General features: G+C 38.0%; 1 protein-coding gene across 1 annotated transcript in view; it reads left to right on the top strand.

Annotated features, from left to right (window-relative positions):
- Positions 1–24,353, top strand: part of ATP1A2 (ATPase Na+/K+ transporting subunit alpha 2) — a 43,864-nt gene that overhangs the window by 13,829 nt on the left and 5,682 nt on the right. The window contains exons 8-19 of the mRNA XM_003767858.4: positions 403–671; positions 7,185–7,383; positions 7,824–7,933; positions 8,172–8,306; positions 9,652–9,841; positions 9,998–10,173; positions 20,111–20,247; positions 21,180–21,330; positions 21,940–22,108; positions 22,850–23,004; positions 23,392–23,515; positions 23,905–24,050. Of these exons, the coding sequence (XP_003767906.1) occupies positions 403–671; positions 7,185–7,383; positions 7,824–7,933; positions 8,172–8,306; positions 9,652–9,841; positions 9,998–10,173; positions 20,111–20,247; positions 21,180–21,330; positions 21,940–22,108; positions 22,850–23,004; positions 23,392–23,515; positions 23,905–24,050 (1,961 nt within the window). The remainder of the gene's footprint in view (positions 1–402; positions 672–7,184; positions 7,384–7,823; positions 7,934–8,171; positions 8,307–9,651; positions 9,842–9,997; positions 10,174–20,110; positions 20,248–21,179; positions 21,331–21,939; positions 22,109–22,849; positions 23,005–23,391; positions 23,516–23,904; positions 24,051–24,353) is intronic.

Raw genomic sequence — 24,353 nt, forward strand, 5'->3', positions numbered from 1 at the left:
TATTTCCATATTTTTCATGTTGTGAAAGAACAATCAGAACAAAAGAAAAAAAAGCACAACAAAAGGCAAATAGACAAAAACAAAAAGTGAAAATCTATATTCAGTGTCCATAGTTCTCTCTCTGAATGCGGATGATATTTTCTATCTCAAGTCTACTGGAATTGTCATGGATCTCCTCATTGCTGAGAAAAGGTAAAAGATCTGTCATAGTTGATGATCACATAATCTTGCTATTGCTGCATATGATGTTCTCCTGGTTCTGGACCTTTGATTTCTAAGTTCCTTCTAACCCTAATATTCATTTAGATTTTTTTTTTTTTTGGTCTCTGAGTAACATCCTTAGTAAGATGGCCCTCATATGGTGCCTTCATGGTCTGATCCAGGTGTCTCCTTGTTTTACAGGCACAGCCCGGGGTATCGTGATAGCTACAGGTGACCGGACGGTGATGGGCCGCATTGCCACCCTGGCCTCGGGTCTGGAGGTTGGTCGCACACCCATTGCCATGGAGATCGAGCACTTCATCCAGCTGATCACTGGAGTGGCCGTCTTCCTCGGTGTCTCCTTCTTTGTGCTCTCCCTCATCCTGGGCTACAGCTGGTTGGAGGCTGTCATCTTCCTCATTGGCATCATTGTGGCCAATGTGCCCGAGGGACTTCTGGCTACTGTCACTGTGAGTGGGCAGGACTGGGAAGGGACAGAAGTATGAACAGGGACGGGGTGGACATTTTATTGATAATGATGGGTATCTTACTCATATTGCTTTGTGAGCCATTGTTTATTTGACTTGAACAGAAATTCTTTCTGGTACCTGATCCAGGAGAACCTGATAAAGCAGAAGTTTGCATTTTACCTCACAAATTATTGTTTAAAAAGGGAGAGACAGTACAGCATTGGGAAAAGCATATTTGATTTTCAGTTAGAAATCCAATATTCCTCTCTGAGACTTTTTCCTTATTTATAAAATGGCTAATACCTCCCTCCTTACCTTTTTCCAGAGGCAGGGAATAAGCATTTATTAACCACTTACTATATACCAAGCTAGGCACTATGCTGAGCCCAATTATTGTTTTATTTGAGCCTCACAACAGTCCTGGGAAGAGAATGCTATTGTGATCCCCATTTTATAGTTGAGGAAACTGAAGCTAGTAGAGATGAAATGACTTGCCCAGAATCACATAGCTAAGATCAAGACTTTGTGAGTCCAAGTTCAGTACTCTATCTACTTTACCATCTTGTATTTATTTTGTACAGTAGAAAAAATCTAGGATTTAGATACAGCTGAGTTTAGATCTAGCCTCTGATAATTACTAGCTGTGTAAACATGGGCAAATTACTTTGTGCTCTGAACCTCACCTAGAAAAAGAACATAAGAACATTTATACTACTAACACAGGGTTGTTATGAAGAAAGCATACTGCAAACCTAAAAGTTCTATATTAAAGTGAGCTAAAAATATACATACACAATGTGATGGTTGCTGCTTTCATCCCCAAGATTGATACTAGAATTTTACTCTGGCAATTTATGACCTGCATGGCCCTTGGAAAATTCATTTAATGTTCCTAAATCTGTGTCTTTATCCTTAAAAGAGGGATTTTAAAAAACAACAACTCCTCATTCCCTCAGAGGTTTGTGGATAAAGATCAAATTAGAAGATATAAGTAAAATGCATTTAAATCATCCATCACTATAGAAATGTGAGATATGGCACCTCATTGCTATTTAATTTCTCACCATCATTATTATCATTCTCGTTTTGTATTTATATCTCTCATGCCTGTATCCCACAGTGCCTGGCACTTAATAACTGTTCAATTGATTAATGGTTCTTTTTATGAGGCTACTAAGACTCAAAGGTTAAGTGGTTAATTCATAGCTACATAATTAGTAAGTCGTGGAAGCAGAGCCCAAATGCAGGTGTTCTAAAACTTTCAAATTGGGCCCAGACCATTAGAGATGGATTAAAAATAGAACAACAGCCAGAAAGATCCACCTACAAATAATTTAGATTAAGTTGAATGGAGGGAGCCTGAAGTGAAGGGTCCATCTGCTGCTGTAATCTGTCACTTCCAATGCTGGGCTATAGCAGCCATGCTAGAGACACTGTGAAGTCACTTTGACCTCCAAGTAAGCCTGAAGTCTAAAGAGAAAGATCCAGATTTTTGAAACTGTAGGTTCAAGGCCCAGAATCAGAGGAAGTGTTACTTTAATACTACAGAAGGAGCAAGGAGAAATTCTAAGGCGATGTCGGTCCCAGAAATCCAGTAACCCCCAGCTTTTACTTTCTGGATCACATTATGGGGATATCTACTCTCATTCTCCCCTTTTCCCAGCCTTGACCTAAGCCTCCTGGTTCACACCTTGAAAAGCAAAGAAAAGAGCTGATGTCTGAGCACTATAGAATGACAACTGAATATCTAGTTGTAATTACTCATCCGAAAATCTGTGAAATCTATTATTAGGGTGAGCTGATGGAAAGGGGGATAAAGAAAATGTGTGCTGAGGAGCTGAGGCAGAAATACCCCTTACAGACCCACATATTCATTCACTCCAAAAGGAGTTTAGGGATAGGGGAACTGTTAATCCACTCTGTGCCCTTAGCCTTCCTACAAATCTTTTGGAATTCAGGAGCTATACATATAGCGCCCATTTTCTCATTACTCATTCCTGAACTCTCAGCTTCCACTGAAACTATTCTCTCAAAGGTCACCAATGACCTAATCACCAAATCCATCAGCCTTTTCTCACCCTTCTTGACTTGTCCGTGACATGTGATACCAACATTTCCATCCCTTCTTAAAACACTCTGCCTTGGCCTCTAGGATACTACCCTATCTTATTTCTCTTTTTTCCCTCTCTCTCCTTCATGGCTCTTCTTCCTTCTCCTACCACCTAGGAGAATCTAGAACATCTAGGAACCCAGGGGTAGGGAGGGGAAGGTGGGTCTTCTCTAAGGTTTTCTCTTTAAAATCTCTTCTCTTTACTGTTTTAAAAAATCTAGGTTTCTTTGTTTTTAGTTTTACCAGCATGTACATGAATTCCAAATCTCCTATCTATACTAGACCTCTTTCCAGAATTACAAAGCTAATATCTACCTATCTACCAAACATTTCCATTTAGATGTCCCCATAATCACTTCATTTCAAAACATATAAAACTGAGTTATCTTCTCACTAAAACCAGTGCCTGTTTCCAGCTTCCCTTGTTTTTTCAATAGTAACATTTTCCTCACAAACTCATTTTTGATTCATCTTTCTCTTATTCCCACATCCAACAAGTTGCCAATGTCTCATCTTTCCTTTCTATTCTTACTCCTTCTAACTTGAGAACCTGATTCTCATTCTACATGCATCTAATGTATCAGGTGATGCAGGAGAATTAAGTATTAATAAGACAAAATGCAGGTCAAAGCCTTGAGGATCTTATGATCTAGTAGAAAAAATAAGACAAAGCACACAAATAAGTACAGTACAAGACATATGGATGTGCTACCCATCTTTGATACTTAAAGTAACCCTGATTTCATCTGTGTTCCCACTACCAATACAGAATACAATCACTTTAGGAGCAGAGAAGTAACAATGTGCAATGAAAAGAATACTGACTCTAGGATCCCTGAGTTTAAATCTCACCCTTATTTCCTCTATGAACTTGGACAAGTCCCACAATTTTCCTGGATTTTAGTTTCTTCATTTGTAAAGTGAAGGGGCTTGACTAGATGGTCTCTGAGATCTCCCAGCTATAGATCTATGATCCTATATGACTATATCTAGAGCCAGAAAGATTTGTTCTCCCGTTTCCTTCAATTTCCTCATCTGAAAATGAATTGGAGAAGGAAATGGCAAACCTATCACAGTATCTTTGCCAAGAATGGGTTCATAAGAAGTCAGATACAATTGAAAAATGACTGATAAAACTGGCTAAGATATTGAGGCGGTATAGAATCAACCTGAGGATGAGTCTTTCCAAACTTAGCTACGTTGGTTCTTGGTTAGCAAAGATAGTCTATAGATGCACTCATACTTGAGAGCTTTCCTTGGCAAGAGCTATTCTACTGGTATAGACTTTGAGAATCCAATGTCACCTTCCACAGAATGATAAGATCTGGGAGCAGAACTTCCAGGTTATAGGTTATAAAACACAAAATGTTATAAGGTACAGAAAAGAGAAAGATTGAATCTTTCTTAGAGATGGTAGCTTCTTGGAGTAATGGAAAATAATGTTGGAATGACAGAATGAGTTACATTTCATAAATAGTTTAGACTTCATTCAGTCCAATGGCAATGGAAAACCTCTGGAGATTTTAGAACAGTAGAGGGATGTGATATTTTGACAGTGTTGTGTGAGATGAATTACAGAGGAATAATCTACAGGCAAGGAAACTCAAATCAAAGATATAGGACTGAAAGAGACTTAGAAAGTATTATAACCTCTTCATTTTGCTGAAGATTCTTTATTTTACTAGAAAAATAAAGAAATGGAATCAGGATTTTTACCCAGATCTTTTACTTTCAAAATCAGTATACTTTCTACTATACCATACTACCTTTTGACTAATTAAGAGTCTAGTTTAATAGTTCAGGGGAAAGGCAATAAGGATCTCAACTAGGATGACAGCAGTAAAAATAGGAAAGAAAAAACATATGAAAGACATTTCACATGTAGAAACAAAAGGGCATTGCATCTGATTGGTTATGAGGGCAAGGAATTGAAATAATTCAGTGGTGACTCTAAAGTTCCAACCGGGATAACTTAGAAAATGGTGGTATCATTCACAAAATTTGGGATATAAGGAAGGAAACTTGCCTTGGAAATTTTAGGTTTGGTTTTAAATACATTGAATTTCAGGTTCTGGCAGGACATCCTGGTGGAAATGTCAATTAGGCTGTTGGGAATATGGTGCTCAGAATATTTAATACTTAATGACTTCAAAGCAAACGTGAATATATGACAGGATTGGAAAAATGTGTTGGAAAACAGCAGCAATAGATCAAGAAATTATGAACTACATAGAAATCTTATAGCTAAATATCAAGACTACTACTTTAATCAAGATGATAGTCAGGAGGCAAACTTAAAAGAGACACTTTAAAAAAAATAAAATTGACTGTATTTTAAGATAGAAAACTTCTGCCTGTGTAAGTCATTTCTGAGTCAATTGTTCATATACTATCAAACCACTGATGGTTAGAGCAAAGATTTTTTTTAATCAATGCCTAATTAAAAGAAAGAATAAAAACGGGAAGAAATTATTACCAGAAACCAAAACAGTTCCAACCTGACCTACCTGATCTACTTAAATGAGATAGACATAAAGGTACATATATTGACGTGGACTAACACCATTTCCTACAAAAATTTAATGAGTAGTATGGAAGAGGGGAGAGAAAGCTGACCTCAAAATCAGGAAGCCAGGAGGTTCAAGTTTCATGACTGATAAAAACCATCTATATGATCCTGGGCAAATCATTTAATTTCTCAGTTCTTTTCTCAACTCTTGCAGAGAAGATACCAGTCTGTATTGGTAGAAAAAGTTCCTTCCTGGGTACTTTTCTATTTTTAGTTGACACAACTATGAAGTCAAAAGCTTGTAGAAACCCCCTTATCCAGTAAACACTGGGTCATCTTACCAAGAGAAGAGATACAGTAGCCAAGAGCAACAACAGTTCAGAATATTAACTTGTTTACAAAATTGTACAGAGAAGAATGGTGGAAGATATGAAGGATAACATCTCCCATGAAGTAGGAAGAAAAATAAGCTTACAGAAAACTTGAATTAAAACTCAATTAGGCCAGATGATTCTGAGAGACAAAAAAAGGGAGGAGAAAGAAAAACATTTGTCAAAATAAGTTATTTTCTCCTTTACTGATAGTGAGTCCATTAGGTTCTGATTATTAACATCAAACAAGGCATAAAACATGATATGTTTGCCAAAGACATTTGCTACTGTCATGGTTTAGTACAAAGACTAAAGTGATGAAAGATTCCTTATAGATAATAATAGGTAACATATGTATAGTAGTTTAAGGTTTGCAAAGCACAAAGGTTATTTCATTTGATTCTAACAATAACCTTGTGAAGTGTATGTTATCACTATTCCTATTTTACAGATGATGAAACTGAATCAGAAAATGGTAAAGTAGCTTGCCCAGAGTCTTACAACTAGTAAATGTCTCAGGCATGACTCAAACTCCCTGTCTCTGAGATTCAACCCTCTCCAAACTATGCCACAAAATTGTCGTGGAGAAAAGGAGCTAGAGCTGATCCTATTTTAAGATCACATCATGCTGACCATATCAGATTCTGTCAAATTACAGAGCCTCTTTAATGATATCCATAATCATTTAAAAAGTTTGTTATAACCTTCCACAGAAGAAATTAAGTAAACAAGAACTGCCTGTTGTCCAGATTAGGACATGCAGTTGATTGAGCCCATAAAACTAGTTCATCAGTGTATGTATCTTGGATAAAAATGGTAAACAACATAAAAAAAAAAAAAACTAGAACCAGAATTGAATAGAAAAAAGGAAAGATTATATTTGGAAAATTGTGTAAGTCTTTCAATGATCCCAAGCCTCTTGAAGCAAAATTCATTTTTGTTAAAATGTGAATATTTTTCCACTGAAGTTATGTAACTATAAATAATACCACAGATTTTAAGAAATGAAAATTATAGAAAACCCAGAAGGTAGTGAAGAGTTTTATGCTGGACCCGAATAGGCTACAATGTATTAATGACAATTAATTTCTGTGTGCCTGGTGGAGGATTTATGTAAAAGTATGGTCAAGAGTCACACAGTAGGTGAATGGATTGTAAATAGATTACAATTCTATCATTTAAGATCACAAATCTGTGTATGTGCCCCCACAGGACACTACCTCACAATTCTGAGGTGCATTTGTGTTTTACTTAGACTCATTTAGAGTGTTGGCTTATAGAAGGCAGAGTCTGTGGGTTATGTATCTTTGTATCTCTTGGTAGGTGCTCAGTAACATTTACTGAATAAATTTGTTGATAAATGAAAGTCAGTGGTAGGGTTAAAAATGGAATAGGGACCATGCCATGATAACAAAAAGACCATGGTTTCAGTCATAATCATGGATAGCCCTTCCTAGCACCAGACCTAATTCTTTTTTGTTTTCTTATCTTCTCTCTACCCCTACTGTACCCCATCCCTCCAGGTGTGTCTCACTCTGACAGCCAAGCGGATGGCCAGAAAGAACTGCTTGGTGAAGAACCTTGAAGCAGTGGAGACCTTGGGTTCCACCTCCACCATCTGCTCAGACAAGACAGGCACCCTGACCCAGAACCGGATGACTGTGGCCCATATGTGGTTTGACAACCAGATCCATGAGGCTGATACCACTGAAGACCAGTCTGGTGACATCATCCCTGCAACACTTATTGGCGGGGGGGTGTTGGGAGCTGGGTGGGAGTTGAAGGCACTAAGAGAAAATGGGTAGGGAGTATGGAAGAAGACAAAATGGGTGAGAGATATGAAAAGGGGGAGTCTAGTTCATGGCTCCCCTGTATATTTATCTAGGGCACCCCAGGGTGAAGTGAAAAGAGCTCTGGACTTAAGAATCAGAAGACCAGAGCAGAATGTAAAATTGCACCTCCTCAATTCAATCTATGATCTGGGAAGTCTTGAACAAGTTCTGTTTTAACTCTGTTTCTTAAACTGTAAAAGGGGGATATTGATACTTGAACTCCCATATTCACCGGCTTCTATGAGCTTAAATGAAAATAGAACATTTTATAAAGATCAAACAAATTCTATATAAATGTAAACCATTACTATTATCATTGTCATCAACCAGGTGCCACATTTGACAAACGCTCTCCAACCTGGACCGCCTTATCTCGAATTGCTGGACTTTGCAACCGTGCAGTCTTTAAAGCTGGACAGGAGAACATCTCTGTATCCAAGGTAAGGGATTGAAGGAAGAAGAGAAGATGTCAGGATTTTGGTGATGACTTATTTCAAAAAGCTTCCTTATCCTTGAACCTAAAACCTTGAAACTGTTTTTTCCAGGCCCTACTTTTATAATTTGTACCTCCCTGTCAGTTCCTTCAGTGAGATCTCGGTGTTTACATTGTGACCACAGCAACTCCATGCCCTTCTCCCCCTTACCAGCCCTCTGTAACAACCATTCTTGTTTTGGCAGCGGGACACGGCTGGGGATGCCTCTGAGTCTGCCCTGCTCAAATGTATCGAGCTATCATGTGGCTCCGTCAGGAAGATGAGGGAGAGGAACCCCAAAGTGGCTGAAATCCCCTTCAACTCCACCAATAAGTACCAGGTACAGATATGGTCCCAAAATGACATAGGAAAGCAGGATGGAACAAAGACAGGGAGGACAGAGGATCAGAAATAGCTTTATCTCCATCTGGAAACAAGCATTGCCAATCATTTATAAGGGTCTCTGGACCAAATTGGGTGTCAGGCTCTAGGGGAAAGGACACTTCTGGAGCAAGAGCAGGTTCCTGTCCTTAAGGACCTTACAGTTTAGGACAGAGTGGAGACACATTTTTTTTTATCTGAAACAGATGATAATATATTACATGGCAAATGTGTAAGAAATACAAAATCGAAGTTCATTATATGTTAGGAGGGGTAAAGTATTTGTTAAGGACTGCAGCAAATATTCACCCTCTTTGCCTCGTATCTCCATGACTACAAGTCTCAGTCACACCTCCCCCCATCCCACCACATCCCTCCAGAGGAATGTACTAAAGGGAACCCTAGACTTCGGTTCAGAAAGGAGATGGCTTCAGACCTTAGCGCTAATATTTATCTTTCTCAGTTCCCTCATTTTAAAAACATAAATAATAATATCTATACTCTCTGAATCATGGAGTTGTGTGTTGGAGGGACATTGCTTTAAAGATTTTAAAGTATCATAAAAATGTGAATTGTCATATCTAACCAGGCCACTGTCCTCATTTCTTCTTATAATATAGCTGACATTTCTCTAACACTTTACAGCTTACAAAATACTTTTCTCACAACAACTCTGTGAAGTAGTTTAAAATAACATGTTGAAATAGCACTTTTTTAAGATTTAAAAGTATTATTATTCCCATTTCATGGGTGGGAAGACCGAGGCTGAGTCACATGACTCCCTGGGAAGGCATGGAATAGTTTTAAAAAGAAAAAAGAAAGAGCAGTGGATCTGGAGTCAAGATTTGGATTTAATCCTGGATCTCCCATTAACTAGGTATATTTCTTCTTCACCAAAATGAAGGGATTAGTACTAGATTTCTTCTCAGGTCCCTGCCAAATATAAAATCTTTTAATCCTTTGCTCACATAGCAAGGACATAGTTCTATACTGGTTCTAGAGTGGGAGGACCTGGATTGAAATCCATCTTATTATGATGCTTACTCTATGTGTCTCTGCCTCCCTCCTAGGCACAGGTCACTTAACTTCCCTTGCTGTGTTTTCCTCATCTATAAAATGATTTTACTGGAGTAGATTTCTTCCAAGGCTCCTTCTAGCTAGAAACCCAGAATCCTATTATCCTAAGTGCTCTTTTCTAATTTGAAGTCCATTCTACCAAGCTGCCCTTGACTCCAGTCTTCCACTGGCTTTGCCTGCCATTGCCTCCTCTGCCCTCCCTGACACTGCCTCTGTCCTCTCCCCAGCTGTCCATCCACGAACGGGAAGACAGTCCCCAGAGCCATGTGCTGGTGATGAAAGGGGCTCCAGAGAGGATCCTGGACCGATGCTCCTCCATCCTTGTCCAGGGCAAGGAGATTCCTCTGGACAAGGAGATGCAGGATGCCTTTCAAAATGCCTACATGGAGCTGGGAGGATTGGGAGAGCGTGTGCTCGGTGAGGGATCAAGGGGGCTTGGGAATTAAAGGAGAGGGGTTCAGAAAAGGACTAGAGAGCTTCTTTCTTGCTTTCGTTGAGTAAAACCGGCTTATAGCCTGTATACACTCCCAATTATCAGTCTAGTCTCTCATACCTCCTTTTTCCTTCCTCCAGGGTTTTGCCACCTCAACCTACCCGCTGCAAAATTCCCTCGGGGCTTCAAGTTTGACACGGATGAGTTGAACTTCCCCACAGAGAAGCTCTGCTTTGTGGGACTCATGTCCATGATTGACCCTCCCCGAGCTGCAGTTCCTGATGCTGTGGGCAAGTGCCGAAGTGCAGGGATCAAGGTACCAGTGCCCTTACCTCTTTTCCCTTCCCTTTTCTTTCCCTTTCTTCCTCTTCCCCTTCCTCTTCTCTTTCTTTTTCTTCCTTTCTTTCATCCTTCCCTTAGAACCAAGGATGCTTGGGACTATTGTTTTGAGAAATTCAAATTCAAGCTCTCCACTCCTAACCATTCTCCAAGTTCTGAGTGCTTGCGTTTGTTTTGTCCTTGGTTCTCAAAGAGGACCATGACATCAGAGACGTTCTGCTATGACATGCAAGTGAATTGGATGCAAGTGAGGGATGAATGTGCAAGGTCACCTGCTTCACTTTCCCCTCCAGAGCCATCTGGGTCCAGTGACCAGATATAGATCAAAATGATGGCTTCCCACCTAGATAATGGAATCACTCTCTGGGGGAGGTTCTAACAAACAGCTTGTACATAATCTGGGAAGCTGTACAAATACCCACAGCTGGGCTGACTCTCCATGCCTCCTAAATCAAGCTTCACTCTAGGATTAAGCATCAACCCATTGGGAGTCTACACGAGACTAGTCCATAGTTTGTGGAATTCTGGCATCAGAACATCCCCTTACTATTCACTCACACTGATCATTACTATATTCTCTTTCCCTCTAGATCACACACTTACCTCAATTCACTCAGACCATATTAACTGTACATATTTTATTCATCACACACTCTGGACTCTACTCTCTGGACTCTACTATTGACATATTTAGTCTCAGTCATACAGGAGCCAGATCTCCTACCATCAAGCCAAAAATTATCACCGTTACAAAATAAATATTTTGATTTCCTAAGTAGCCAGAGAGTTTGAAAGCATCATTATCAATGACAAACAGCTATATGCCCCCATGCTGTCTTCCCTGCACCACTGTCTGATTTTTAATCAGCATACACTCCAGTCTGCTTTGGGGTTGAGAGGAAACTGTCCTTCCATGCAAAAACAGCTGGCTCTGGAGTCAGAAAACCAAATCCTATCTCTGATTCTTCACTTTTTTTCTGAGGCAATTGGGGTTAAGTGACTTGCCCACGGTCACACAGCTTAGAAGTATTAAGTGTCTAAGGTCAGATTTGAACTCACATCCTCCTGATTTTCAAGGCTAGTGCTCTATCCACTGCACCACCTAACTGCCCCCTGATTCTTTACTTTTATGAGCCTAGGCAAGTTATTCAAATTCCTTGGCTTTCAATTTCAGTTGTACAATTGAGAGAGTTAAGCTACATGGCCTTGGAGGATCCTTCCAGCTTTAAATAGAAAGGTGAGATATTTTAATCAATTGAAAGAGAAGTCAGAGAGATATGAGTTCCAATTCTGTCTTAGATACTTACTATCTGTGTGGACAAGCCATTTATCTTCTCTGTATCTGTTTCCTCCTTTTTAAAATGAAGGTGTTGAACATAATGACTCCTGAAATCTTTTCCAGCTCTAAATCCATGATTTTAGTTTCCATTATCTCTTGATCCTCCTAGGGAGAATTAACTCTTGCCTTTCTGTTCTCATGCCAATTCCTTTTATTAAATGAATTATTTTTTTTCTGAACCCTCTCCATCTCTACCATAATTTATTGTGTGGGCTCATAAATATTTAAAGCAGGAAAGGGCATCTGATACTTTCCTCTCTGCTTATAAACAAACATTGCATGAAGAAATAAGGGTCTGAGCCAGGAAATAACCAGATTCAATATCTTAGAATTTCTTCCTTTACTCCTCTATACTTGGCTTGTACTTTTTAGTAGTCTAAAGCTGTTGGGATGAGGCTCCTTCTACATTTTTCTTCTAAAGTTACTGGCCTTTATCTAGCCCAGCCATGAAATCCTCTTCTTTTCTCCGAGTGAAGACATAGGTTGGGTTTTTTCAAAAAGTCTTTAATAGCATTTATGGAAGAAATTAAACTTATCAGAACATATGGTGGGAGATACTCTAAAACAGGGGTCCTCAAACTACCGCCCGTGGGCCAGATGCAGCAGCTGAGGACATTTATCCCCCTCACCAGGGCTATGAAGTTTCTTTATTTAAAGGCCCACAAAACAAAGTTTTTGTTTTTACTATAGTCCGGCCCTTCAACAGTCTGAGGGACAGTGAACTGGTCCCCTGTTTAAAAAGTTTGAGGACCCCTGCTCTAAAATAACACCATCATCGTCATCATTTTTGCCATCATCACTATCACCATCATAACAGCTTATAGTCATACATTGCTTTAAGGTGTACAAAGCATCTTATATATCCTATCCTATCCTATCTTGTTTAATTCTTATAACAACCCTGTGAGAAAGGTAGTACAATTACCCCCATTTTACAGATGAAGAAATCAAGGTTCCCAGAGGTGTAGTTACTTGCTTACATGACCAGTGAGTGATGAAATGAAGATTCAAACTCAGATCACCTGGCTTCAAATCCAGTGCTCCACATTTATAAGAAGGTCCAGGGCATAGATCTTTGAAATGTTTTCCTTTAGTGGCCAAGTTAGAGAAGTTTGAGAAAGACACAATAAGACAATTAGATCAACTATTTCCTGCTCACATCAAATCCAAATCCCTTAGTGTAGGTTTTGCAGTGTTTTCCCCTCATTCCTCATTCCTATTTATCCATCAAGGCAAACTTAAGGCTTGTCTCCTCTTTGTAACTGTTATGTGTTGAAACCAAAGCATCACCTTGGGTTCCCAAGCTCCGTGCCTTTTTGTATTCCATTCTCATGACTGAGTGGGCTGGATCTCTTTTAGCTAAAGTGTAACATAGTGAACGTAGCACTAATGGAAGAGTCAGGAAGGCCTGGATTCAAATGTTACTCCTGATGTTTATTTTAGAAATTTTATAGACCTAGGTAAATCAGTTAACCTCTCCAAGTTTCAGTTTCTCTGTCTGTAAAATGAGGATTATAAAACCTGTGTCATCTTTCCATGGTCTTTCAGATAGCAACAAAAGCAAGCCAACTATCATGTGTACCAGTTCTTTCAACACCTGAGGTTGTAGTTTTATGGAAGTTGTAAGGGTGGGTGGTTATGAGTCTTAAATGAGATAATTATATGTAAAGTGCTTTGCAAATTGCAAAATGTTGTATGAATGTCAACTGTTATTATTGTCTGCCCTAGGAAATAATATATGTATATTTATGTAGCATATGCACATACACATAGTACTTTATAATTGCAAAATACTCATATAAGTATACATGCACATATATGTAGATATATCTGTATATGTGTACTTATATGTGTATTTGTCTATATATGTGTGTACTAGTATATGTGTATATACTATATACCTATACTTATATACTCATTTCTGTGTAGTATATATTATATATGTATATGTTGTGTATATATATATATATATACTGTATGAATCTTTGTATATTGTATATATATATATATATATATATATATATATATATATATAATCTCACTTGATCCATGTATTACTCCTATGAGATAGTCAAGGTCAGTATTATGTCTACATTTTATAAATAAAGAAATAAAAGCAAAAGAAGTACCACATAGTATCATGAAAAATAAAATAGAAGCTAGTTGTAAAATTCAGAGCCTCAAGTGGCAAATAAATATACAGAAATGCAATTCTAGGCAAGAAACAGATCTAAACAGAGCTCCCAATACAAGGAGTCAAATTAGACATTATAGGTATTACTGAGACTGGGATGAAATCAGTAACTGGAATTTATAAGAGTATTCCTTGGAGAGGATATGTGGTATAATGACTAGAAAGCTGATCCTGGACTCAAGAAGACCTGGACTGTTTTGACTATATATTGCTCATTTGACTAAGGCCAAGTCATTTAATCTTTCATCTGCCCAAGTGATTCTGGAAGTTGCCAATCTATATAAATGTAGAGAGTTTTCACACCAGGAATTCTCCAAACCACGTGATCACAAATATGGAGCAAAAAACCAAAAAGGGTACACCATAAATAAAAGAAAAAGGAAAGCTTTTAAAAAAGAAAGATGCAATAACATTCAGTATTTAGGAGATATATTCAAATGAGGAAATTCAGGGACTAGAGAGAAGAAACATGATGGAAGCAAAGGCAAATGAAGGGAAGGACAAAAGAATGTTAAGATCTGACCACTTGGACATAAAGAAGAAATAAAAGAGGAAATCAGGAAACAAATCACAAGTCTAGAAGGTATGCTTGATTGAGTAATGATGGGGACCTTCGGTTTTCCTGATACATTGGGAGCTTTCCCTCAGTCTCTTTATCTCTCTGTGTCTGTCTGTCTGTCTGTCTCTCTCTCTCTCTTTCTCTCTCTCTCTCATTCTCTGCCTCTCTTTCTCTCTGACAAAAACAATATTGCTGATAACTTCTTAAATTGCTTTAATAATTCTTTCATCTTTGACAAAAGATAGAGGAATTTTCAAAAAGGAAAAAATATTTTCTAGATTTTATTCTTAGTAATAATTAGGAATTGTTGCTAGGGCAAAAATGTTGGAAACCTTGGGAGGTTGGGAACAGTGAGCACTGCAGCTTAGAGTTTATGACAGAAATGGAAAAGAAGACCTGTTATGATCTGTTATATATCCTACATTATGGAGGAACATATTTTGAAGGGACCAGAAGAAGGATAACTTAGGATCCCCACAAACTCAAGTTTCTCAAGAGAGATCAATACAGAAGGGATAGAAAGTTTTCAAGAATGAAATTCTGAAGATAAAAAAAGAATTCTGATGAAGAAGAAAAAGAATCATTTGAAGAGACTGATGTGAATGCATAGGGGATTCATCAACCCACCTAGATTTTTAAAAGGCATGCATAGAAGTACTCTGCTTTGGACGGATAGGACAATAATAACTCTTGGCAGAAAGAAGGCAGGGCTACACAGTTTTCATTTTGTTTGTTTTCTTTGCCAAGAAAAATCCTCTTTCGGCTAGGAAGAATAAAACACAAAATGGCTAATAAGGAATTGATGGACAATTATCAAATGAAATACTATTTGTAAAGAGCTTAGCACAGTGCTTGGCACATAGTAGAAGCTTAATAAATATTTGTTTTCTCCCTTCCTTGATGAATTCAAGTCACTTGGCTCTGAGGAACTGTACTATTGGAAAGATCTGGCAGGTGTGAGCTTTTATTGTTCAGTGATTTTTCAGTCTTATCTCATTTGGGATTTTGTTGGCAAAGATACTGGAGTGACTTGTCAATTTTCTTTTCCAGTTTATTTTACAGATGAGGAAACTGAGGCAAATGGGATTAAAAAACTTGCCCAGAGGCGCATAATTACTTACTGACATCAAATTTGAACTCAAGTCTTCCTGACTCCAGTCCCTGCACTCTATCTACTTTGCCATCTAGATATCCTTAATTACTACTGAACTATTGACAGTGGTATTCTGTAATCATGGGAAGTAAGAAAGGTATCAGGATTGGAGAAAGGCAAATATCACAAATTTTTACAAATATCACAATTTTTTTTCCAAATTAGAATATAATGAACTCAAATTCAATTTTTGAAATAATTTTAGAGTATATTATTTAAAAAATGATTAGTGAACAATAGGTAGGAAAGGAAGTAGAGATCACAAAGAGTCAATACATCAAATAAGGAACAAATCATGTCATATTAATGTAATTTCCTTTTTATTGACATTATTACCAAACTTGTAGATCACTAGAATGCTATAGATATAAATGTAGGGAATATTTAAAGATGGAAACTAAGTGGGAAAAGTAGATAGAATACAGGGCCTGAAAGCAAAAAGATTCACCTGCCTGAATTCAAATCCAGGTTCAGACTTAGTAACTGTGTAACCTTGGAAAAATCACTTAACTTTGCATGCCTCAATTTCCTCATTTATAAAATAAATTGGAAACCATTACAGTATCTTTGCTAAGAAAATTCCAAATGGGATCGTAAAGAGTTTGACAAGAGTGAACAAAAATTATCCAAAAAGGTTTTAACAACACATTTAATAGACTGTCATACTATTTTTGTTGGAAGACCTTTACATAACTGCTCCAAAGATCTGTGCTTAACTTGTGCTACTTAACATTTTTATTTATGATTTGGAGAAAGTTGTATATAGCATGCTTATTAAATTTGCAGGTAATAAAAAACTGGAAGAGTTAGAAAACATAACAGATGGCATATCTATTATGGCCAAAAATTTTGACAGGAGGCTAGAACAGAAGCAAATTGCTGCCAGAAGCCTCCTTTTGTATGACCCACAAGCTAAGAATGGTGTTTACATTTCAAAATAAAGTTTTATTTTACTTTACAATATAAAAAATAAAATTCTTAGTTTAGCCACATTTGGCCCCCTGGCAATAGTTGTCTAACCTTTTGTGCTAGAGCACTGGATTGAATCAAATAGAATGAAATATGATAAGAATAAAGTCTTAAAATTGAATTCTATAAGATGGGGGAGATATGGTTAGATAATAGTTCATCTTAAAAATAGGAATTTTAGTGGACTACAAACTCATTATGAGTCAACTGTGTGATATAGCTACCAAAAAACATGATCTTGGACTGCATTAAGACACTCAAATCTCCAAGAATAGAGGAAATAGTCCCATTGTTGTTTACCCTGCTCAGACATCATCTGGAATGTTGTGATAAATTGGAGAGTATCCAAAGCATAGCAACTACAACGAGGAAGGCCCATATAAGTTCATGCCATATGAACATAGGTCAAAAGAAGAGGGGATGTTTAGTCTAGAGAAAAGAAGACTTAGGGAAAATATGATAATTGTCTTCAAATTTGAATGGCTGACACAGAAAAGAAATTAGACTTATTTGACCCCAAAGGGAAGAATTAGGGGAAATTGGTGGAATTAGCAATAAGACAAATTTAGGTGTGAAATAAGTATATATATAATTTTAAGAGTATTTTATTTTTTCCAGTTACATCAAAAGACAATTTTCAACATTCATTTTTTTTAAGGTTTTAAGTTCCAAATTTTTCCCCCTCTCTCTCTTCCCTGATCTCTAAAACAGAAAGCAATCTGATACAGGTTATACATGTGCTATAATATAAAACATATTTCCAAATTAGTCATGTTGTGAAAGGAACAGAACAAAAGAAAAAAAAACACAAAGAAAAAAACCTCAAAGTGAAAATAGTATGCTTCAATTTGCATTCAAATTTAATCAGTTCTTTCTCTGGATGTAGATAGCACTTTTTCATCATGAGTCAAGAAAATACATCTTGAAGCTAAAGTAGAATGAGCTGTTTCTGTAAATAATTTATGTAATATAGGAATTGTTCCTTGAATATTGTTAAATTTATACCTTTCCTCTTTTAAGCCAACCCCGTGTTTCTTATATAAATTCAACCTGGTTATAATATAAAATCTTTATGATAACTTGTTTTAACCTCTTTGTTAGTAATTTATTTTAAATTTTTGTATCTGTATCATTAGAAACATTGGTCCTTCAATTTTCTTCTTCAGTTTTGATTCTGTCTGATTTATATATCAATGCCATATCTGTATTGTGGAAAGGATTTGGCAGGATCTCTTCTTAATCTGTAAATGTAATATAAAAATGAAACACATTAATAAAACTTTAAAAAGAAAAATAATATTTCCCAGTTGATAAATAGTCAAATCAACAGGAAGTTTTCAGATAAAAAATCAAACCTATCTATAAGCATATAAAGACATACTCTAAATCACTTTTGATCAAAGAAATGCAAATTAAAACAGTTCTGAGATGTCACCTCATACCTAACCCATTGGTCAATGTGACAAAAAAAAAAAAAAAAGGAGAAAGTAATAAATGTTGGAGAAAGTGTGGGAAGATTGAGACATTAATCCACTATTGGTGGAAAGGGGAACTGATCCAATCATGGACAGAAATTTAGAAGTTTGCCAAAAGTACTATAAAATTGTGTATATTCTTTAACCCAGTGATTTCACTACTAGACTTATATTCCCCCAAGAGGTCATAAAAAAGGTAAAAGGACTTACATGTGCCAAAAATATTTGTGAGTAGCCCTCTTATGCTGGCAAAATATTGGAAATGTAGAGTATACCCATCAACTGGGGAGTAGCTGAACAAACTGGTATATGGATATAATGGAATACTATTGTGCAATAAGAAATAATGAAAAGGTATATTTCCAAAAAACCTGGAAAGATTTGTACAAACTGATGCAAAGTGAAATGATCAAAATCAGGAAAACATTGTATCCAGATTTTAGCAACATTGTGTGATGATCAGCTATGACTGACAAAGCTTTTCTCAGCAACACAATGATCCCAGAGAAATACAGGAGAATGACCAGGTAAAGAACTGAAGGACTCAGAACACAGATCTAAGTATTTTTTTTTCACTTACCTTATTTTTCCTCATTTTTTTTTTTGATTTGTTTCTTCTTTCTCAATTATAATTAATATGGAAATAAGTTTTATATGATAGCACAAGTATAAATTGTATCAAATTGCCTACCCTCTTTGGAAGAGGGGAAAGGAGAAAACTTTAGAACTCAAAATCTTGTAAAAATGAATCTAAAAATCTTCTTGACATATAACTGGGGGAAATTAAAAACTATTCAAATATAATAATAAAACTTAAAGTATTAATATTTTATAATATTAATATAATTAGTATAATATTAATATTAATTTTTAAGTGGATTGACTACCTTGAGAGGAATTAAGTTGTTCTCTTTGTAGGTCACTAGACTAAATCACCACTTTGGTCCTTTGCAACTCTGAAATTGTGTGTGTGTGTGTGTGTGTGTGTGTGTGTGTGTGTTGGGGAGCTGGATGTGTGTATATCTCTGTGTGTGTGCTACATATGTATATTTAACTATATTTGGGGGGTGGAAGATGGGTGTTTGTTCTGGGGGAAGAACATTGGATTGAGAGACAGGAGAGACATAGATTTGAGTTCCAGCTCTGACACTAATTGGCTGTATAGTCTTTTTGAGCTTTAGTTTTGTTGTGTGTTCAATGGGGATGTATAATATTTATATTCTCTATCTTGCAGGACTGTGAGGAAAAGGCTTTGTAAACTTTTAAGGTTTTAATTGGGGGAGAGGGGAGGAAGAACAGAGCAAGCCTAGCCTCCCTATTTCATTGGTATGTTGTTGTTTGGGTGTTTTTAGTCCTGTCTAACTCTTCATGACCCCATTTAGGATTTTCTTGGCAAAGATACTGGAGAGGTCTGCTGTTTCCTTCTCCCATTTATTTATTACAGATGAGGAACTGAGGTAAACAGGGTTAAGTGACTTGTCTAGGGTCACAATCTTGTAATTGTCTAAGACCATATTTGAATTCAAGTCCTCCTGACCCTAGTCCCAGCACTCTATCTACTGTGCCAGCTAGATGAACCCTGACTTGGTTTTTTATGCTCTAATATATTTTTATTTCTTTTATTAAATATTTCCCAGTTATATTTTTCTATTTTAATCAGTTTATCCTTCTGTAAAATAGGATTAAAAATCATCACACGATCTTGCTGTTACTGTATACAATGTGCTTGTGTTACATATCTCTTTGTGTTTCTGCTTGTGCTACATATCTCAGAATTTGTTGCTTCCCAGTTATATTTAGTTCCTGCAGCACTTGAGAGGGTTCTGGATTACAGGTAGCCTGCAGGCTCCGTAATCACTTACACCACCCTCCATTTTAAACTTTAAAACACATTAACTTTAAGAACCAGATATTTCTTAGAAATGATCCTCTCTTCTTCCCTCATTTTAAGGATAAGGAAATTGAAGCCTCTGAGAGGAATTACAATGTCATAAAGCTAGTGAACAATAAACAGTCTGGATTATAATTTAGGTCTCCTGTCTTCCATTTGAGTATTTTTTCCTACTATACAGGGCTAGTACGCTCACTTATCTAATAGGTGATGGAAACCAGACTAGACTCTGCCTTAGTACAATGCTCCTCTCTTCCCTACCTTGAACCTTCTTTTTTGGGACTCAAATGAACTTTAATAACATCTCCCCTTCTCTCCTTTCTTCTCCCTCTAGGTAATCATGGTGACAGGGGACCATCCTATCACAGCAAAAGCCATTGCCAAGGGTGTGGGCATCATCTCAGAGGGCAATGAGACAGTAGAAGACATTGCTGCTCGACTAAATATCCCAGTCAGCCAAGTCAATCCCAGGTAGGTCCTTCCTCAACCAGAAATGGTTGAACTGAGGGCAAATTGTTCAATTTTCAGTGTGAACACTCAGCTGAAAATTGACAAACACTACAAATCAGGGCTTGATACTTTTTTTTTTGTTTTGTTTTGTTGATTGTCTAGGTAGAAGAAAGTGTTGGAGGAAATGTTCCAATTAATCTGTTGAATACCCCTGACCAGAAATGGTTGGGCTGAGGGCAAATTGTTCAATTTTCAACTTGAACACTCAGGCTGAAAATTGACAAAATACTATGTCAGGACTTGATTTTTTTTTTTGTTTTATTAATTGTCTAGACTTAAAGTACTGGGGAAAATGTGCCATTTAAACTTAAAAGTATGTCTTGGGAGCAGCTAGGTGACACAATGGATAGACCACTAGCCCTGAAGTCAGGAGAACCTGAGTTCAAATTTGATCTCAGACACTTAACACGTTCTAGCTGTGTGACCCTGGGCAAGTCACTTAACTCCAGTTGCCTCAAGGGAAAAAAAGTATGTTTTGCATACATTTTGGTGAGCTCATTGCTTAAAATTTACCAGCATGCCACTGTCCCTGACCAAATGTCATCTTTATCCTCTATACTGGATGGATATTTCTCCCATCCTGTACTATTACTCAGAATTGATTACCCACTGTGGAGCTCATAGTATACACATCACTGAGACCTTTAAAGCCCCTATATCTGGCCTCATATATGACTTGTTTTGAATGTTTTAGTTCCTTCATGCTAAGGTTTTGAGTCTTCTTGACTCAAGGGATACTTGCCCCTTTCCTTAAAAAGAGCTCCTTTAAGGAAACAAAAAAGCCGAATCCCAGAAAGTAGCAGGACATGAGAACTGAGGGATGAGGGGATCTAAAGACTGAGAGATGGGGATAAAGTTCAGCCGAATTATTTGTTATTCCCTAACTAATACAGGGAAGCCAAGGCCTGTGTGGTCCATGGGTCTGACCTGAAGGACATGACATCAGAGCAACTGGATGAGATCCTCAAGAACCACACAGAGATTGTTTTTGCTCGGACTTCTCCACAGCAGAAGCTCATCATTGTGGAGGGATGTCAGAGACAGGTGGGAAAACTGAATGGAGTGAGGCAGGGCAGACTTCTTGGCTATCAGGGATGAATATCAGACATGAGTGTATAGATTAGGGGAACAGAACTCAGAAGACACAGAATTGTGAAGGGAATAACGAGGATGAGACACCATGATGCCTTTCCAGGGGAAGAGATAAAAGTGGAGCCAGTATATTTGAAAGAGAGATCGATCCTTGTCTGCTTGGTCACAGGAAACAGAACTAGTAGCAATTCATGTAAGCATCACATCAGTCTAAATTGCCCAAATTAGAACTGTTAAAAATAGAATGAGCTATCTTGAAAGAAAGTGAATTTCTCATCATTGGAGTTCTTCAAACAACCCCTTTGTTGGGATGATAGGGGAACTAGAGAGGCAACACGGTGTGTAGAGCAGAGGACATTGAATTTGTGTCTTATTTTCCTCTTGGTGGGTTGGAGTTTGGACTTAACCTTCAAGAAGCTGTCCAGCTCTAAATATATGATCCATGATTCTTGCTATCAAGACAGGTTAGATTAGATGACCTCCAAGGTTCCTTTCTGACTTTGAGATCCTGGGATTCTAAGGCTTGGCAGAGCCTTAACCTCTGATGTATTTTCTTACCAGGGTGCCATTGTGGCAGTGACCGGTGATGGTGTGAATGATTCTCCTGCACTGAAGAAGGCTGACATCGGCATTGCCATGGGGATCTCTGGCTCTGATGTCTCCAAGCAGGCAGCTGATATGATCTTACTAGATGACAACTTTGCTTCCATTGTCACTGGCGTGGAGGAGGGTGAGTAGGCTGCCCCTGGCTGCTCTCCAGTTCATTCTTGGCACACTTATCCCAGTTGAGTCAGATGCCAAACTGCCATTAGGATAGGAAACCATTCTTCACTAAGATCTCACACCAAAGGCTGGAGTGAAGAGAAGGCTAGATTCCTATTCTCTTTGTACTGTCTTCTTTCTGACATCACGTTCCAGTTTAAATCTTATGCCCTTTAAGCCAGGATTGTGGGATTATAGTAGAGAAAGAATTTAGAACTGGGAGACGCCTTAGAAGTTTTGTCCAATCCCCTCATTTTCCAGATGAGGAAACTGAGGTCTAGAGAGATTAAATGTCTGACGTACCATAAGCAGTGAAAAAGCAGAGCTGGAATTAGAATGTAGGACTTCTGATTTCAAGTCCATTGTTCTTTTCACTTTATCATATATATCCTGTAATTCAGGCAGCTAATTATTCCAGAGTCCACCACAGTTCTAAACTTCAGGGTTTTTTTTTTTTCTTTCAGAAGATCAATAGAAAACATGAGGCATATAAGGAAATTAGAGACACAGAACCAGAGTGATGGCCATTGATAGTCTTCTCTCCCTCACACTCTGCTAGCCCTGGTCTTATGCAGGCTTCTTCTCACTGTCCTGTTCTCTAATAGAACACAATAGACCACAATGCAAGGGGTTGGCTTACTTCAGGGAATGGTATGGGGGGCAGGGTAGTCCCTCTGATATCCCTGATGCTCTAAGGATTTGCCCACAGGTCGGCTGATTTTTGACAACCTGAAGAAGTCAATTGCCTACACTTTGACCAGTAATATCCCAGAGATCACCCCTTTTCTGCTCTTTATCATCGCCAACATTCCCCTGCCTCTGGGTACTGTGACAATCCTTTGCATTGACCTGGGAACTGATATGGTAAGTCCAGAAATGTGGCTGGGGGGAAATGGGGTATGATGAAATTATCAAGATAGAGGGTGGTGATAATCTAGGACAAGTTACTGACCTATACTTGCCCTATCTGGTAGAAGAAAGATTTAGTTTAGGAATTTTATCTAGGACTTGCTTTATATCCCTTCATCAATCTTAAAATTCTACAAGAATTTTTAATATTATTGAATCTACCAGACTATAAAGTCAATGAGGGCAAGGACCCTGTTAATCTAAACTTCACACCTTCCCCAGTGCCTAAAATATTCTGTATAGAGTAGGTGCTTAATAAAAATTGGTTGAATTGAATTCCATCTCTCCCCCATTTCCTCACCCACTTTCTTCCCTGTTTCCCTCATCTGTTCCATATTTCAGGTACCAGCTATTTCCTTGGCCTATGAGGCAGCTGAAAGTGACATTATGAAACGCCAGCCTCGGAATCCACAGACAGACAAGCTGGTGAATGAGAGGCTCATCAGTATGGCCTATGGTCAGATTGGTGAGGTTCAAAGAGACTCATTGCTTTAAAGTGGGATTAGAGCCCCAGAATCTCATTTCTTTGGAAGGGATTTCAGAAGCCAAACAGTCCAACCTCATATTGGATAGGGAAAAAAATGAGGTCATGAGAATTATGGGACTTGCCTATTAAGGGTAAGAAATTTGCCCATGATCACCCAGGCAACGTCAGATGCAGAATTTGAATCCAGGTCTTCTGACTCCAGCGTGATGTTCTTTATACTGTGCAATTCTGGCTATTTCCCAAAGGTTAAGCTCTCGAAATTGGCTCAAAACCAAACCCAGTTTAGTGCTGAACCTGTCCTTTTCAATTCAGATGGTGGTGTTTCCTTCTCTAACATCCCCTACTCTTGTGGCACTCACCACTCACAGGGATGATCCAAGCCCTGGGTGGCTTTTTTACCTACTTTGTGATCCTGGCGGAGAATGGTTTCCTACCCTCACGGCTTCTGGGCATTCGACTTGATTGGGACGATCGCTCCAAGAATGACCTGGAGGATAGCTATGGACAGGAATGGGTGAGTGTCAAGACAACTGTCAGGAGGTGAGAGGTCAGAGTGAGACTGGATGTGTGCTGGTGGTTTGATCTTTTTCCTCTATCCTTCCACATTCTGCTCCTAATTCTTGAATCCATCCTCCTCTCTGTTTCTATTCTCCTGGCTAACTCTACTTCTTCTGACTTTACCTTCTTTTTGACCATGTTTTCCTTTCTGACAGAGCTCTTTCCCCTTTCAGTTGATCCTTCTTCCCTTTCTGACTCAACTATCTCCTAGGACTATACTCTACCCAAAAACATTTTTCTTTCATTAACCTGAACTCCT

Source organism: Sarcophilus harrisii, chromosome 4 (genome assembly GCF_902635505.1).
Source record: "Sarcophilus harrisii chromosome 4, mSarHar1.11, whole genome shotgun sequence".
NCBI classification, from domain to species: Eukaryota; Metazoa; Chordata; class Mammalia; order Dasyuromorphia; family Dasyuridae; genus Sarcophilus; species Sarcophilus harrisii.